This window comes from Passer montanus, unplaced genomic scaffold (assembly GCF_014805655.1).
Source record: "Passer montanus isolate IOZ18808 unplaced genomic scaffold, ASM1480565v1 scaffold2, whole genome shotgun sequence".
Lineage (NCBI taxonomy): Eukaryota > Metazoa > Chordata > Aves > Passeriformes > Passeridae > Passer > Passer montanus.
This window is the reverse complement of record NW_024366591.1, coordinates 17,765,961-17,785,024: the sequence shown is the minus strand read 5'-3', so window position 1 is coordinate 17,785,024 and position 19,064 is coordinate 17,765,961. Positions and strand designations below refer to the sequence as shown.

The 19,064-nt window shown below is 40.4% G+C and overlaps 1 protein-coding gene across 1 annotated transcript; it reads right to left on the bottom strand.

Annotated features, from left to right (window-relative positions):
* Positions 1-9,401: 9,401 nt before the first annotated feature.
* LTV1 (LTV1 ribosome biogenesis factor) lies at positions 9,402-18,759 on the bottom strand. The gene is made up of 11 exons (XM_039707621.1): positions 18,478-18,759; positions 16,972-17,103; positions 16,262-16,450; positions 15,037-15,124; positions 14,033-14,153; positions 13,105-13,354; positions 12,303-12,430; positions 11,687-11,826; positions 11,428-11,480; positions 10,511-10,711; positions 9,402-9,901 (listed from the first exon to the last, which is right to left on the bottom strand). Exons 1-11 carry the CDS (start codon positions 18,478-18,480, stop codon positions 9,788-9,790), a joined length of 1,419 nt encoding a protein of 472 aa, XP_039563555.1. The 5' UTR covers positions 18,481-18,759; the 3' UTR covers positions 9,402-9,787.
* Positions 18,760-19,064: the final 305 nt, after the last annotated feature.

Sequence of the window (19,064 nt, the reverse complement as noted above, 5' to 3'; positions counted from 1 at the left end):
AATCTCAAAGTTGAACAATAAAGGTTATGGAGCTCTATGGGCAAAAAGAACCTCAAAGCCAGACTCTATATTTTAGGTCTATATGGATACTTCTGTTTGAGGACCTCTAACTGAAAACACATTTGAGTCCCCCCCAAAGACCCAAATGAAAATCTCTGTGCATACAGTCCACACAAGGGATCAAGATAATGACCAGGAAAGCCATTCACTATCAACAACATCCCCATGGAAATTTTTGTCCTTTCTCATTTATAACAAGTGTTGTATAGAAATAAGTTTAGGATTTCATGTCAGGACTTGCAAAAAAAAAAACAAAAACAAACAAACAAAAAAAAACAGCAAAAAAAGTCAAACTTGATAATTCTACGTTATTCTATCAGAAAGCAAGATTCTAAAATCCAGGATCTGCTTTAAAAAATGCTTCCCCAACCTAGAATACCTCAGGGTTTGTTATAAGAAACACATAAATATGATTAAATGAACTCTTTGCCTGGTTTATGTTTCTCTTTTTGTATTCTCTCCAGAAGTGCTAACACAGCAGGTGTTAATGTTGGAGTTTTTCTCTCAGTCAATGGTTGCTTGTCCTAGTAAAACAAGATGCACAATCATCACTCAATTCTAGCACCGAGCTCATAGACCCCAGTGAAAACTCCCCACATAGCTGTTGAAACAGTGCTAGGAAGGAGGAGGCCAAAGGTCCACCCTCTCACATTTACAAGCCATTTTTCCTGCTCTGAATAGGTAAAAGAGTAATAAGAGTTTTCAACATCTTAAAAAACAAAACAAAACAAAACACAAAACAAAACAAAATCCCCCCCTAACCAGCAGTACTCTCCTAAATGAATTGTTGATATTATTCTCTTTTCTATAACAAATCAGGATCTCACTTCAAGACACTGATGATTAGCTCTACTTTTCTGATTCCCCCAAGGGGCTCTGCCCTTTGGCCTTGTGTCTAGTGAGCAGGGAACAGCAAACCTGCCAACAGCAGGGAGCTCTAAAGAACATTAAGAACTTTCTCAAAGCACTGCAAAAGCTGTCAGATTTTTGATTCTCTACAGCTGTTACCCTGGAATATAACTGCAGAAGAGTCTGAAGAAGTTGTTGTCCCAAGTTTTTTGTACTGTCATATTCAGTCACTTTTTTAATCAGAAAAAGAGCTCCAGTTATGGGCAACTCCCAGATGATATTCAGCATGTGTTTTGTTGTAAGAGTTTATCACCTTCCCTGGAATTTCAATTCTTGTATTAATATAGGCCTTTATTGGCCACAAACTCTAGTTTAGCAAAACTTCTTCCAGGACAAGACAAGTGTGACTGTGTTTGCTTACCAAAGCCTGTCTGGTGGAGTTTGCAGCATGGCTGACAGCTTGCTTTCCACAAAACTCCATGTCCCTCTGTCACGGAGCCTCAGCAAACCTTTGAGAGCATAATGGACACTGTATATAGTCTGACAGAAGGAAAGAAACAGCTGGTGTCACAGTTTATACACTACAGGAGGAGAATCCCCCTGCTTTTCTGAAACACTCAAGATGCAGTTCAACACCTGGCCCCACCAGCAGGTGTCCATGATGAATTCCCATCAGCTTCCAAAGTACAAACTTAGCAGAACTACAGAACCTTCCTCTAGAAAAATACTTGGGACACTATGGGAATTAACCTGTAAACAGTAATTGCTTTCAGGAATAAATCCTGGGGATTAATAAAAGCAGATTTTATTATCTTTGTCCTAGTCCTAGCCCTTCCCAACCTCACAATTAACTAGTCTGAGCAGAGCTCCTCAAGAGCCATGTGAATATCCAGGCCTCTGGCTGCAGGGAGTGTCTGAGCCTGGTGTGAAGTGGGAAGCACACCTGCATGCACTGTGAACAGGTGGATGATCTGCTCAGCCTGTGGCAGAGCTCAAAGAGGAGGTGGGCAGGCTGAGAAGTATTAGAGAGTGCAAAAGAGATGCAGACTCAGAATTGCACCCTTCCATCCCTGAGAGAAATGCAGTGGATGGAAGATCAGCAGGAGTCCGAGGAGCTCTGCCGCTCTTGCCATCAAGTGAAGAAGGAGACTTAAAAGCAGGGAAATGGAAGCAGGTCCCTGCTCAGGGGGGCAGAAGAATTCCCTGTTGGCTTCCCCTGCCTTCCCAGGGGCCCTTACAGAATAGGTGTGAATCCTTGGATCCCGAGGGTCAGGCAGATGACAGTGGAGAAGAAGCTCTGTCTGGAGGAGTGTCCCAGATCAGCGCAGTCAAGCAGAGGGACAACAACTACAGGTAATAAAAGAAGGGTGGCTGTCGTGGCTGCCTTGCTCCTGAGGGGAACTGAGTGTCCTGTATGTCAGGCAGACTCATACCATGGGGACATCTGCTCCTTGCTGGAACCTGGCTAAGGGATATTATCAGGAGACTCTCTGCACTAATTCAGCACACAAATTAGCTGAATTCAGTGGCTGTCCAGGTGGGCAGTGACAAGGACACTCCGTCATAGGTTGGAATCAATGAACTCAGAGGTTTTTTCCAGTCTAACTGATTCTGTGGTTTAGCAAAACACTGCTGAAGCAGCTGTGCCCCATCAGCTGGGGCACATCCAAGAGCCAGGGTTCTGGGTGTGAAGCAGCATTGTGAAGAAAATGAAGTGGTGCTTTCTAAAATCTCTTTTGACAGTATTGCTGTCCTGATTCTGCTAAAAGCTCTTCAGTAACTGTTGTGGCAGGTACAATCCAACTTATTGCAATGAACAATCAACATTCAGGGTCAATGCAGTCACATTCAGCCATCACACTGCCCTTGATGTTCTCAGATCCTTTCCTCCGTGTCCAGTGCCTTTTACAAAAGCAGCCCAAGTGTCCTTACCTTAATACTAAAGATACAGCATGCTTACAAATTCTCTCAGTAACAATACTGAAAATACGGCCCAAGCAGCCACCAAAAGCCTGCTCCAGACCAGCAGCATGGGCAAAATTGTTCTGAGCACAGGGGAGGATGAGACAGGGCAGATACCTGGCTTCAGGGCTGCAGCAGGGACACCTGGAACTTAAGGGGAGAATGGGGAATTTCGGGCTCTGTTTGGAGGAGGATGAGACAAAACCAAAATCTTTCTTTCCTTCCCACAGTCCATGTACTTTCTCACCAGTCCTATAGTACAGGATATACAGTCCTGTAGTATAGGATATTCACCCTCACTAGGCCGCTCAGCAATTTGTCCTTCCTAAAAAGCAAGTCTCCAATTCCTTTCTCCACAACTGCTGCTGCAATTGCACAACTTGGTTTCCTCCAAGAGGCAGAAGGAAAGGGAGGGTCTGCTCTTAGAGCTGGTAAAGTAAGACCAGAAGTAACAGAGTCATTAAAGAACTCAGCAGTGGAAATCCAGAGAGGAGCTTGACCCCAATCAAGGAAGAAAGATGCGTCCTGCTGCTTATATTGCATTGCTGTCATCTAAGAGAGGAGAGAGGCTGGAATCATGGCAGCTGCTTTTGCTATCAGTCATGAATTCCTGCTTTGGAAGCAAGCCCAAAGAGCCTCCCTTCTCCCTTCTGCCCTCTGCCTTCCAGAGGCAGGCAGGACTCCACTGACACCCTTTTCCAGATTGCTCCCACATTTTATAAATCACACCATCATGAGATATTGTCTGTGTGTGCATCTTTTTGGATCTGTAACTTTTAACACAGGGAACTCTGTGCAGAGGCTGAACTTGGTATTAAGTAGTTAACCAGACCTGTCCTCTTCTAAATGCCTTTCCCTGTCTGCAAAGCTGGCTGGAGAAGGGGACAGTGGAAAAGGCACCCCGTGGGAGTGGGGAGCCTGTGTACACTACTTGTTTTGACTGGAGAGAGGATGTATTTCACCCTCTGATACAGGATAGTACAGCTATCCTGACTCTCCTCCTGAAGTGGTAATATCAGAGCCCAAATTTACTTTACTGCCTTTAAGTTGAAAATGTATGGTTAGTTTTCTCTTCCTCTGCCCCTTCCATTGCCTCTGCCTTGCATTCCTACTCTAGTCAAGCCAAAAAACAGAGCTGAAAATTAGAGTCTATGGAGGGAATGAATGTTCACATTCTCTTGTGCCAGGGGTGCAAAACTGAATCCCATCTGTGGTTAATAAGATATCACTGCCTTATCAAAGATCAGTACAAGAACCACAATAAGAAAGCAGACCAGGAATGTGGATTGGTGCTTGGTGGGGGAGAAGGTGGAAGAAGGTGGCTCTCCTTCACAGCTTTTGTGACCTGCTTGGCTGATTGAATAGTATTAAGAAAATACTCAAAACTGCTGCTTCCAGTTAGATTTCTTCCCTGGCTGTTTCTGTAATGGAAATAGGAGAAGATACAAACTACACTTCCCTCCTGCAAGGGACAGAAATATCTTAGAGCAAGGATTCTTTTTTTTTTTTTTTTCCTGAGGGAAAAAGAAAACATTAGAAACAAAAGAAATTTGCATTTTTTGAAAGGCATAGGGAAGCTGGTTCAGCCCTTCACTGTCTATTGACAGTACAAGAAGGAGAATAAAAAACCAGTGCACTCCAACAAAATACCATGGTCATGGCAGACATAAGAACACTTAGGAAGAATCAGAAAATCAGAATTATTAGAAAAGACACCTTCCCTTCTTCCTTTGTCACATTCTTTTAACTTTAAACTCATGTGCACTTCTTTTCTTTCCACAACAGATTTTAAAGGACATTTTACAACAGCAGTTGACCAAATCAGTAGTGAATTGGCATCTCTGGATAAAATAGTATCCGTGCATGTCCATGCATACTCACTCCCTAGAAAAATTACTTGTTCCAGTAAGAGCTTAAGCATCTTTTTCCTCCATCTCTGGTAAATAAGGTCAGCTCAACCCCATTTTTAAACCCTTCAGTAATATGGCAGTGAATCTCTGCAACTTCATCTGTGCAAGGGCAGCTCCCAGGTTCAACCTTGGGCATTCATGCATCAACTGTCTTGAATCATGCTCTCTTTCAGATTTAGGTGAAGAGAAATCTATTAGAGATTCACATTGTCTTTAAAAAATATATTTGAACATTTACTCGAAGAGCAGAGACACTTATGTGCTCAGGGCAGGCATGACATTTACTGATTTGGCTCTTCATATTCCCAAACACTAGCAGCACAGGGAGGGGGAGGGACGAATTTGGCATCCAGTCAAGCACATATGTGACACTCATCCACAACATCCCGGCTTTGTCCTTGGAGGAAACAATTGTGTTACTGGATGAAAGACTTCACATGGAGATAACACACACACTTCAGTTTTAACTATACCCTTTGCAGGGGCTGTCTCTTCACAGTGGTGATTTCTCTTGCCTATAGTCTCTGTCTCAAAATGCTGAAGGGCTTGCACTTCCTTTTGAAGCTTCCTTGGAACACTGGATCAGCTGGGATGCAAAGGAAAACTGGTGCTTATGGGTTGGAGTGATGCTTTGCTAATGATGCTTTCTTACCCAGGCTTCAAAATTACTTACATCCAGGAGCAGGGAGCTGCAGCAATATTTATTTTGGGTTCAGTTTAACTCCTGAAGGACTTCACCAAAACTTCCAATAGCTGTCCAAGTACAGCTGCAGTTCGACACAAATAAGAAATAGAAGCCATTTCCAGTTTGTTCTGCTCAGGAACAGACTGGAAAGCAGGGACTAAAACACACCTCATTCCACAAAAGCACACACTTCCAAATCCTCATTTCCCTTTGAACCTTCTACTCCTATGACTCCGGTCCTTACATTCTGTTTCTAGACATTTTTGACAGCAAACTTGAGAGGAATATTCCTCTGCAGTACTGGAAGTGCAGCAGACACCTGTGCCTTGCTCAGTGAGGAGCAAACCAGTCCTGCATCACCAGGGCATGGAGAACCACTGTAAGGAGCTGGATCTCACACTAGTCATGGTGACACAAAACTTGTCACCTCTCTCACAACACACAGCTCTCTCTTTTCAGACTATCTTGCTTGATAAAACCATTATGCTCTTCACAAATCTTGAGATATCAAACGCAATGTAATTGCACTTTTGTCTTGCTTCTTGCAGTCACTCTGATTTTAGTGTATTTTTTGTTTTGTTTGGGTTTTTCCTTGCCAAATCAGGTCTTAGCACTATTGCAGGGCTGATCTGATCTACCACAGAGACACAGGATCAGTAACACAAACTGAAGAGCAGAGGGCTATGTGCAGAGTCCCACTCCTTGCAGAAAGACCCTGCATTTGGTTTGTGCCAGGCAAACTATGCCGTCAGGCATTCAGTTTGTAATTCAGGGATCAGAGAGGTCAAGGGGAATCTTTTCATTCACTTCAGCAGGCTTTGGAACAGAGCCTGGTGCCCACATTATGCTGTCAAAGGGACTACTTATCAGATGGTTTATTAGTCTATTTTTTCCCAAGAAGACTGAAATAACAAATTCAGCCTAAAATCCTGGAGCAAAAAAGGAAGCTGCAAGTTAGCAATTTATACCTCACCAAGAGAAAATACATTCTTTTAAATTCAGTGTATAGTAAACATGGTTTTGGACAAGCAGGTAAATTAAGACAGTGCAAGACTGAAGATGAATTTACAGTGTGTCTGTGTCAATAAATTCTCTAATCAAGTTCACTAATGAAAGCAGTTACTAGATAATTTGCTGTTTAAACTTGTTCAACCCACTTCTCTACCAGCAGTCACCTCCTCCTTCCTCAGTGCTCATTACCCATTTCAGCTAAATGCATTGAAATTCTCATTAAAAAGTTTTTGCCACAAAATATGCAAAGTGTTTTCCATGGGTTGTAGAAGGAGCCAGACCTTGACTTCAGGCTGCTGTGCAAAATGCAAAGCATGCAGGAGCCTCGGTTACACAGCACAGAATGTCATGACTGCAGCAGTCGGCACTTGGACAGGGCTCTTGCTGGAACAGTACTTCATTGTCAGAAAGGGACATCTCCATAGGATTACAGAATATTTTGAACTGGAAAGGACCCAAGAACTATCAAATCCAACTCTCCTGTTACATACCAGGCTTCCCTTTTGCAGAACTCCCTCCTCATTTATCCTGCTCCAACACAGCACAAGCTCTCCTTAGCTATGACAGGCAGCATTCCGTTTTCCACATGACTGCTCAGGTACGTGCTTTCACAATGACATCACAGCTGGCAGAGGAGATGGTGGAACAATACTTAAGTTCACCACTGCCTAAATTCAGGGCAGGTGACCTGCACCCTCCCAGACTTATGGTTTGGATATCAGCTAGTGGATACCCAGTAATGGCTGAGGTAGAAAGTGTCATGCAAAGTGTGCCACGATCTTCATTATTAAGGTGGAATGCTTCCATGATATGCTAAACAGCATTCCAAGATGATCTTACTTTATAGATGTTAAATTTGTTGAGATTTGCGTTTAAATCACCTTTTTTTTTTTGAAAAAGTAGGTGTTAAAGTTACATGGAAAGTAGTGTCAGGCCCTTCTAACTCCAAAGACAATCACACTCATTTCAGAGCAGGAACATGACTTCTAGTAAACAAAAACAGCCTTTAGAAAAACTTCAAGAAAAGGAGAGTCCTTTTCATTTGACTTGCAACCTACAGAGGTACTTCATTAAAATAACTTCTGTAAGGACTCCTCATGCAAGTGTTCTTTACCTTCTCTTGCTAAAACAAAAGAAATCCTTGTCGTGCTAAGCAGATGAATGACTGCTTTTTTTTTTTACCTTTTCCTTGGGATTTTACCACACTCCAAAGCACTATTAAGGTTACTGTAGGGTTTCACTGATTACAAGTGAAGAGGAACACAGCAATTCTGAAATCTTTTTGACTCCTTTCCTATTGCCTCTGTTTAAATGTCTTTCCTCCTTTGTTTCCAAGCCACAGCTGTGTCTGTCCTTGGTCCAGACTACACTCTTCATTTCAAGTGCCTTCCTCCCACACTTCTTTATTCTGTTCTCATCCCCTCTAGATGTTAGTTTTTCCTTTTATTTTTGTTTTTATTTTAAAGGACTTTAGGTATAAGCACAGTACCACTGAATCAGTGATGAGAAACCTAGCAAAGAACGTGTGCACTGGCTTTAGTAAGACTGTCCTTTTTGGTAAACCACAAAATCATATTCCCACCCCAAAGCACTGAACAGAATCTGTTACTTACTTGTTCCATTGAACTTATTTCCTGGTATCTGACTCACCTCAACAGACTTGGTTCTCAGATTTCCTTTCTGTTTTGCTGTCAGGAATCATGAGTACCGGGTGGTCAGTGTTCCAGTTACCACAGAATCAGTGATTACACAATTAGCAATTAAGACACAGGCAGATCCTGCTTAAGCTTGTCAAACACATGAAAACTAGTACCAGCATCAGCTAAAGGAAAATACTAAAACTTTTTCTAATCTTAGAGATTATTTCTTACTGATTCTGTTAACAGACAATTCTAGAAAATGAAGGCTTAATCTAGATGTGTATACTGTACATGATACTTTAGCTTTCTGAGCAGTAACCAAGACTTGCAGATTCAGATGCTTCTTTATTCCCTTCTCCAAAATCATGATGCTTTACCAATCAAAATATATTATAAAAGCTTTCTTCCAATAAAAACAAGTATTTTGAATTTTCTGTACATTAAAAGACTTTATCAGTGCCTGTTATCTTGTCTCTATCTAGTATTCACAAAACTACTGAAGGAATATTGAAGATGCTTTGAATTCACCAGTAGTCAGGCCACTGCACTGATGTATTAGTTACCATGTCCCTTCCAGTAAAAAAGTTAACTTTTCACATAAAGGCAGAAGATTATATCTGTAACATACAGACATAAACCTGAGGAGTTTTTTAATGAGTACAGAAGGATTCAGGGCTGACTAAAAATTCTATTCATTTTACTCACATTATGAACCAGTCACTATCAAAACAATTCATGTTCACAGTATAAACATTTAAGTTCACACCAAACCTACAGATTGTGGCCCTCAGCTCATCTTTAGGAAGTTTTTATAACAACAGGAGCAGGTATTAAGTTTGTATTCCAACTAAATCAAGTTAAACACAAGACCTGAGGAAGGGTATTCTAGAGACACTAAGACAGTGACTATCTGCAACACACACTTTTTATCACTTTTTAGCCAAGTATCTGCTGTTTGTTTGCCATCCTAGTCAGACTGAGTACTTCCAGCAAAGCCAATTCCAATGACAACATTAAGGGTCACTGACTTCTATAAGTGCAACGCTCCTTGTGACACATTTTATTTGCCAGGAAATGTAAAACTCGGATTAGGTAACAGCGATGTCTAGCTGGAGAACAGCTTTTCAGACAAAAGGCTCCCATCATAGTACCAAAACAATAAATAATCTACCCAAAAAAAAACCCAAGGAAGAGTGGGTGTAAACTCCTTGACATACAAAACTGTATTATAGCAAGGAACTATATTCAACCACCAGTATAAGAGAGAAAAGACGTAAATGAAAATACTGTTTTGTAAACTGAAATAATTTAATAGAAGAATCTAATCAGATCAAATCTGTAGGATTCTGCTGATTTGTTGAATACATTCAACAAATACATATAAACTTTGTTCAGTGATAACTAGTAAGAAAAATATTTGTAATTTTAATACATTTCTGCTGTAATGAAACTTTGCAGCAATTGCCATGTCACTCATGACAGAATAGATACCACCAATACATTATTTTATATAGAATTTCACTTCAGAAAAATGACAAATTACTGGGTCTTGTTACAGTGAGATTTGAAGAACCCTCTTTGAGCAGGACTGGCAAAGGTGTGATTTAGCAGTTCCCTTCCAACACAAATGAAAAATTAGGGATAGTTCCATAGTAAGTTTCTCAGTTTCATCAGGACAGCTTCAGACCTTGCACATTTTGTTTCAGATTGAGCAACTCTTTCTCTTGTCTTGTCTTCTCCTGTTTGAAGGCCAGCTTGTTGGCTTTCTTCTCCATTCTGCGTTCCTGTACATATGAATAATGAGAAATTTACAAAATAGGAATTAACATGCAAAATCAAACTATTCCAATTAACTCTTCTAGATCATGAAAGTAAGAGCAATCTGGACAATAATATTATTTATGGCACTAATTATTAGTAGTCAAATTAATACGTGTACAACCAGGACAAACATCTTTAGTCAGCCGAAGCTTCTAATATGCTGGCAATTTCTGTTCCTAAGTAAGACAGCTAGGATTTCACTGTGGCCAATTAGGATTTTCCACATTTCTTTCAGATATGATGTTTCAGATCACACAAAGTGAGAAGTAGCTATTTCCTTTGCTACTTTAGATTGCAAGGAAATATGCTGTTCCTTCAGCAGTTGTATCTGCAGTAGTGGACAGTAACAGACTCGAAGTTTTGTGATACTGGAAATCAGCAAGACAAAAGTGTGATGTTAACTTTCTTTCCAGTAGATTATTTTTTTTTAAGAAGCAATAATTAGTCCTTTGAGACCACCAAGATTTTCCCACTACCTTCAGACATGACAAGTGAGTTTTAAACAAAGTTTGTAAGACAGAATTCAGGTAACATAAAATGCTTTGCAAGGTTTTATTTGCAGTCAGGCATACCTTTCGCTCCTCTTTTATTGCCTGTTTTCTGGCTTTGCGATCCTCTTTGCTCTCAGCTTTGGAACGAGGCTGTGTTGATGCTTTTGGCAGGTCACTGCCATTTATCATTTGCATGCGCTCCACCTGCTTAGCAGTGAGACCCTTCTGAGGCAGGATGTGTAGGGGAATTCCAGTCTTCTGAGAAATTTTTATTGGTTTGGGCTAAAATAGAGTGCATATGAATTACTGGCCCCTAGCTTTCTCTCCAGGAAGTGCACATGGCACTGCCTTATCAGTGTAAAAACTTCAGATCCAGATTTAACAGTAATAAATGTTAAGTCTCCTCATACTATTTAATTCCCCCACAAAAACACACATTAATCCCAAAGTATGAAATCAAAACATGTGTGACAAAATCTGGCTTTCCAGAACAAGAAGAACATTTTTCCCTTCTATTTAAGTATTACTGAAAAAATAAAGAACTCAAGTAGTCAATTAATCTTCCTTTATAAGCTTGCAAGAAAAAGGTTTCATTCCAAATTTGGGGATATTAAGCTGTGCTCTAATGATGGAGAACATATGGAAGACCAAAGAACTAGAATAAATTGTTCCAGACCACAGGCAAATAAACCTGAGCAAGTATGTGGCTGTGAGACACAGATTACACAAATCTCACCGGTATCTCACAGATACCAACAAAGGAAATTCCTTGCTCTGTTTCTGCCTAGCTATTACAGAAACGTTTAACTGACTCAGTTTTCCTTCTAATAAGAAAAAATATAGCCAAATTCTTCTTTAGTGAAGAAATAATACCAAAGCCCTCCCCAACCCTCATTTCTGCTCCCTGTCTTTTAAAACAGATACCCACTGAGAAAAAAAAACACATTTATCTCAAGTTTTCCCAGTGTTATTCATCAGAGTAAGTTTAATAATTTTACCTTTGATGGCTCCTTAATAAGTGTTGGGTGATTATATAAGTTTGAATAAGTACCTAAGCCACAAAGAAAAAAGAAAGTAGTCAAGAAATGCTTGCAAATGGCAATTATGAATTGTACTGCTACTTAGGTTTTGGGAATTTCTCCTGTTGTGCTCAGAGAAAAAACCATTTTACCTGAAGCACTGCCAGGGAAGTTCTGAAATCACCTATCATTTACTTTGAAATCCTAAGAGCAAATAAGCAAACTCCAAAATACTTACTCAAAATGGATTCACAATCCCACTTTTCTTTTGGCTCCTCAATAACTACAGTTACTATTTCTTCCTTTTCCTCCTCACTTTCTTCATTTGCTGGAGAGTCCAAATCTTCATCAGGTTCAAGAGCATCCAATTTCACACAACTTTTTCAAAGTTCAGAGAACAAAAAAATAGAGTTTATCTTTTACTGAAAATGTATAATTATGTAAGCTCAGACTCCCTTAAGTCAAGCCCCAGACCCAATAAAGCTATTTGCAATCCAATTTGCAGCAAAAATGAAGCTTCCTTAAGTAAGCCTGCTCAAAATAAACTAATAACGTTAGGACAAAGACACAGTCAACAAAAGAAGTATTTCTGTTTTTCAAGAGGATTAATGCCTCTAATAGATACTGCTTACATTACATTCAACACAATTATACAAAAGGAGTATAACCTACTCAAACCAATAAAATTCTCCACTTAATTTTATCATGCAAGTGGATAACACTCACATGCAGCAGATTTATTTTGGGATGCAATCTTTTGAGTACATGAACTTGAAACAACATGCCCAAAACTTCCATATAAACAGAGGATTACAGAACTACTTATGTGAAGCAGCACTTCTGGGAATACATACTTCTTTGCTTTCTCTTTGTAGTAATCATCCAGGACTTCCTGCAGCCGAGCATTGTCTGTGTTAATGTAGCCTTCTAACTCCACGTTATCTAAGGCTCCAATCTCATCTTCATCAAATTGTTCATAAAACTAAAATAAAGAAGTGGGTATCTGTAACTAGACCACATTTGTCATGCAACTTCTTGATAGCTTGAAGAAGAGCCAAACATTTATTTTTATTTGCTTCTTTTTCCTCTCCCCTCTCATTCGCTGAACAACTGCCAAACACATCTGCAGTAGGATTTCCTTACTGTCAGTTCTTTCCACATAGGACTCACAAAGTTATCTCATAATAATATATAAACCAGCTTCTAAAAAACGTTTTTTATTCTGATGCATTATTTCAATCTATGCCTTAAGAAGCCTGTCACTGCTCAGAACAAAAGTTACACCCTATTTCCATGCTCTCTTCATGAATTTATACTTTACCAGGGACCTGTAAATGGCTTGCTGGGTTGAACTGAGCCTCTCAGACAAAAGTGTAACACTAATTATGAATGCTCATACAGTCACTGGAGTAATTTTGTTTACCTCCATCAGTGCTGGGCCTTACAACAGCAATTAACACTACAGCCTAGGTGACACAAGCCTCTAAATGTACCCAGTATTAAATGCAGACTACATGCTAAGAGCAGTAGCTTGATGCCCTGACTGTTAAAAGCAGTAAAATCTGCACAGGTATACAGGACACTGCCTGATGAAATTAATCAATAGACAAAGAAGCATTTGACACCCTTCACAGTTACAATCCTGAGTAGCCTCACCTTCTCAAATCTGTCATCCAAGAGGGTCAACTGCTCATTCCGTCTTATTACTGAAGATGTCATAGAATATTCTGTGAAACGACTCCTGGTTTCTTCTTGCATGAAAAGGAATTCTTTTGGCTGTCCATTAACCTCACCATCTGACAAAGGACCTTCTGAATCATAGTCTCCATCAGTACTGCAGCTATCCTTTTCATCACTATCATCTTCCATATCTTCCCATTCATCTTCATCCTCAGCATCAGGTCCCCTGAACAGAAGCACAAAATAGTTTTAGAATAATACATGGACCTTTACATAGCTCTGACCTGTCCTGGGTTATCTGAAACAACTTGGCAATAACAGATTTAAATATCTTGAGAGAGACACTTTTCTGAGAGCTGAAAGCATTTCTAGCTGGATCATGCTTCTGTGCACTGAGACTGAAGTTATTTTTATATTCAGCTGTACAGGTCAAAGCAGAAAAATATCAGCAGCATTCTTGACTATTAAAACAAGCAAAAATTCTTACTGTTCATGAAATTATGAGAATGATACCAAAACCTAAGTAGATAAAATGCTGTGGGGTATCACACAAAGCATTTGTAAAGGGTTCAGAAACACCCATTAGCCTTCATCAATACTATTACTGACGTATTTTACATGCAAGAGATGACAACGTTTTAAACAGTTCAAGAACACCATTATTCCAAATACTGCATATAATCCATGAGCTCAAAGTAACAAATGAAACCCACTTCTTGGATAAAGTAAGAAATTTCATTTTGCAAGCTGCCATCCGAGTAACACAAGGTAATACTTTTTTCAACACACCAAAATATTCAGTTTGACATCTGAAACCATTGTGGCTTCCTACACTACCACATGCAAATAGCAAATAGCATCTCTTATTCACATATGACAAATATTTCAACAAAGCTCTATCTACCGCTTCTGTGGTTTATTTGCTTGCAGAACAAAATCATCTTCCAGAATATTTTCTGGATTGTCAAAGTCAAAATCATCATCAAGAGCTGCAACAATATCTGGGTCAAAATCTAGGCGTGGTCCTAGAAAGTTGAAAAAACAAAACATAAATATTTACATTTCTCTGACATTACAAAGCTACTTTCCTGGATAAAAAACAATCCAGCTGGACTGTTCATTTGCAGTAAGGCAAGTTTAAACCAAAGAATCACAAAATTCCTCAAGAATATTTGTAGATCTGATAGAAGCCAAGGCATGTCACCAACCTCTTGCCAATTTTTATCTCTCAGAAAAAGCATTTCCCAGAGGTCTTAAGCTTCCATAAATGCATTTTAATATTTTTATAAAGAAAAATATCAAGGTTAAAGGACCACATGACCAACTGCCAGCATTAGCTCCAACCCTAAAATTCCCTACATTACAAAAGGTTAAAAAGTGTTTCGCTGCTACAATTCACAGAATTGTCTTTAGCAACCTTCTGTCAGGACAGAGAGAACTGCTACAATTCCTTACTGTTATGAAATATGGAGATAGCTGTGCAGTCAATGTTCAGTGCAAATGTGGGTACATAACAAAAACCTACTCACAGCCTGTAACATAATGAAGGGATGTAAATGCTACTCAGCATTTGAAGAGAAACTGAGTGAAAATCCAGTTCCAGACTCGGATTCAAAGAGACAGAATAAAAAATTAATAGTATTATCTACAGTTTCCCCCTGTTATTAGTTTGTATTTGCTATGACAATAGTAAGAGTTCATGGATTCACCCTCTCCAAGCAAAGCTAAAGAACTCTTACTGGTGAATCACAGAAGTCTCAAACTGAAACATGGCTCTCTCACAGATCATTCCTTATGTCTGCTACTGAGCCTGTTCTAAGCCAAAAAAAACATGACATCACCATAACAAGCCTTAATTACCATCTACATCCTAGATAGCAACTCACATCACAGTAAGGTGAAAAATACCTGAAACAGGAGCAGCTTTATTCAACAATCCAACATCCTCTTCAAACTCTGTGGCAAACACTGAGGAAGGCAACTTAATGGATGGAGCCTTAGAAAAAGCAGCAAATAAACAGGATCACAATGTATTTGTTCTCAGTTTCTTATTTGAGCTCACATTAACAAAATCATGCAGACAACTCCTGTGACCAAAAGACCAAAAGACCAAAAGACTCACTCTGTGAGTTTCTTATTTGAGCTCACATTAACAAAATCATGCAGACAACTCCTGTGACCAAAAGAAACTCTGTGAGTGCTACTTAAATGCTACTTAAATGTTCCAGTAAGTGCTACATTATCTGCAGCAAATTTTCAGAGTTATACAACTATAGCTACATAAAGTGCTGGCAGCATCAATTCTCATGTCAAAATTCTCCAGGCACAGAAACAGTGTCTTCTGCATCTCTAAAGCTTTTTAGAGAATGGTAGTACAGCAGGCACGCTGAATTTTTTCAAGTGTTTTTGTTTGTTCTGGAGAACACTAGCACATATTTGAATTCATCCCTTTACTGAAAGACTTGTTAAAAGCTTCACAACATGCACACCTACCCTAACTTTAAACCTTGCATAGTATCACCAAGCTGTACCTGAAAGGTACCTCTGACTAAGACTATTAGTTTTGACTAAAATGACAATATTTGGTTAAATCAAACACCCTCAGCTATAAGTGACTGGCCATGGCATACTTCACTGCTTCAAAGCATTTACTGCTTTTCCATTCCAATGTGATCCAGCATCATAAACTTCTACAAGTTATGCCAGCAATTGAGAAGTTTGGTTTTAGTCTGACTGGCTTCTACTACACCACATTTAAAAATGTGGTGTGCATGATAATACAACCTGGCATATTCATAACTCCCACAGCATTCAAAAGTTCTAAAAAACCTTAGAAACAAATGCCCACCCAAAAAACCACACAACGTGTTCAAACAAACACCTTTGAAAGTCATCTCTGTAGAAAAGAACTTTGTCATGGGTACCTGAAGTGTTTTAACACTGTGCTAGCAAAATAATGTTCATCAGTAAATGCTTGCTTGTCAGCTTCTGGGTTTACTTGCAGGAAAGTCAAGTTGGTTGTGGGTCAAAAGGATCCTTACATATAAATATATACACACACACACAATTAATGTGCCTAGAGAATGTTAATGCTCCAAAGAACAGCATTACCATCAGCAAAAATACTACTTACTGAAATTCTCTGAATTTCATCCTCTATGTGCCCCTCATTTGTGATGACAATTCTGCTTTGCTGTCCACGCACAGATGGGACAAGCTCAGAGGGACCAGAGGCTTCTTTGAGGTGCTGCAGATAGTCATAGTCATCATCAAAGAAGACACCATACTTGCGCTGCTCTTCCCTTCTTCGCTCCTCATGCCCCTGGGAAGTGGGGGGAGAAGAAAATAATCAAAATGAATACATGTAGTTACCAAAGTCCACTTAAAACTTAATAGCAAAAAGAAAAGCAACACACTATCTACTCTCTAGCTACTGAGAGTGTCTGGCTGTTGAAGTCCTAGTAGTCCTCTCTCCACTCCTTACCCTAATCCACAGCCAATTAGAATGCTGTAATCAGCTGGTTCCATGTTTGGGTGCTGTCTGAGCAGCACTTTTCCATCAGCAGCATACCCAACAATGCCTGTTTTATCACAGTGACTCAGGCAAGTTTTGTTTGTTGTTTTTAAAACACATTTACACCTCTAATGCCAGTTAAGTCATCCTTCAATCATCAGGCAGTAACTCACAACTATGAAATTGCCTACAACATCCCTTTTTTAATAAGCTGAACTAAAAACTACCTTCTCTCAGGCTGTTTTTGAACTGTATAATTGCATACCAACTTCTTTTCTCTGTGGTGTTTCTTATCTGAATGAACCTCAGAATTAAAAGTGAGTATTTACTTTCTGAGTGGGCAGCAGAACCCTCTGGGGTGCAGTATCATCAGCAGCAAGAGGATCCCTCTGACTTCGGTGCACTAAGTGAAATGTCACCGCTTTCTTCTTCTCTATGAAGGGCTTTTTCTTCTTGTGAGGCTGAAAAAGAAAATTTTGTTAACCGTTAACAAAAAATTAAATATTCAAAGCACCTAAGGAGAAGCTGTAGTGTGCTGCTGTATTCATTTTAAAGCAATGCCTTATAAACACATGCTTGGAGACAAAGCATACAGAGACTGGTGGGAGCTTAACTCAGCTCCCCACAGGCACAACAGGCATTTCATATGCTCTAACAGCAAGGCAGCTTATTCAGCTGCAAAATGGCAAGACATCGAACAGTAAATATCTCAGACAAAGCATACAGAGACTGGTGGGAGCTGAACTCAGCTGCAAAATGGCAAGACATCAAACAGTAAATATCTGTGTGAAAAACGCCAATCACTTGCTTTTAAAATTTTAAAAGTTTTAATAGTAATAAGATGGTTACAAAAATAGGAATATACTTACAGTAACAAAAATTTTAACAACTGAGGTTAGGACAATACAAGACAATAAGAACAAAGAGTTATAGATGGTCAGGATACCTTTCCTGGGCAAAATAAGCCCAGAAAAGGACACCCGTTAACAAAGGGTTAACCCTTAAAAATGATAGCCTGTTGCATATTCATATGCTTCATACATGATGCATAAATTCCACTCAAATAAGGGATTTTGTCTGTTCATCATCAACTTCTCTACTTAATCCTAACAGCATCTTTTTGATTGAACCAGGTGGGAAGAAGTTCGTTTCTCCTGATAAAAGAGCAATAAATTCTCTTTCTCTGAAAGATTTAGGTGTCCTGCAGACAGCATCCGGTGGGAGCACCTCACTCCTTTCTAAAAAGAAAACATTCCACATACATAGTTCCTATTTTAACTACAAAATTTACCTTTTAACTATGAAACTACATTTACCATACTGTTAAAATGTTAATACAGCACTACTAATCAATACATAATACGTATAGTAAATACCCGCGTAGAGGCACACAATATGCACTTTTCACATCTGATAACAGCACATACAGTTTAACAAACAGCCCTAGAAAGGAAATCTGCAACACACTCGATCTAAGAAACACGGGAAGCTGATAAGAAAATTCATCCAGACGCACCTTGTTTCGTGCTTTAGACTACTCCTAGAGCAGCAATTCAACATCAGCCATGAGAACCATGGGCAGCAGCACCAGCCAGGCACAGCTCTAACATCGAACACACATCGGGCTGCATCAACAGCCCCACCAAGTGCCCTCAGCTGGCTGAAAGCCTTTCCTACGCCTCACCACACCGGACCTGGAAAAACGCTTCCAGCAGGGTGTGTTTACTCCGGCTTCACTTACCCGACAAACAGCGTTACAGGCTACCTGGGGGCCCTACTGCTCTGAGCTGCCTTGTTCCCCTGTCAGTGCCGAGTACAGGGCACGGCACACTCACCATGGCGCTGTCCCCCGGCCGCTCCCGCTGTCCCGAACCCCGCTCGCTCCCACGCGGGCCAGGCGTCAGTGTCCCAGGGCTGCGCCCTCCATCTTGGGATGCACCACTGACCAACGGGGGGAACCAGGTAAGCGGCCAGGCCGCCCAGGTTTGTAAGTTTTTGTTTCCCAGTTAAAAAAATACAAAACAACGAGTATTTTGTCAGACTGAAATAATATGCTGAAAAAAGAGAGGGTCGGTGGACCCCAGCAGGACGCTCGTCGGAGACATGTTTTCCCAGTTCTCCCTCAAAATAGTGAGAGTGGTTCGGGCCGCCAGCGCTGCCAATGGCAGAGCGCGGCGCAGGCGGCCGTGGGGCAGCGCGCGTGCGCGGCAGCCAGGCCAGGCGGGGCGGGGATGGCTGAGGGGACGGGCGGGCTGTGGGGGCCGGGTGTGAAGGATGGGGAGTAAATAAACACGTGTCGGTATTAACTGTGTTTTGCCGTATTTGAGTTCTTATTTCGGACGAGGAAGGGCTGGGGGAGCTGGGCCTGTTCAGAGGAGAGACGAGTAAAGGGGGGGGATCTCATCAATGCCCCCGTATTTGA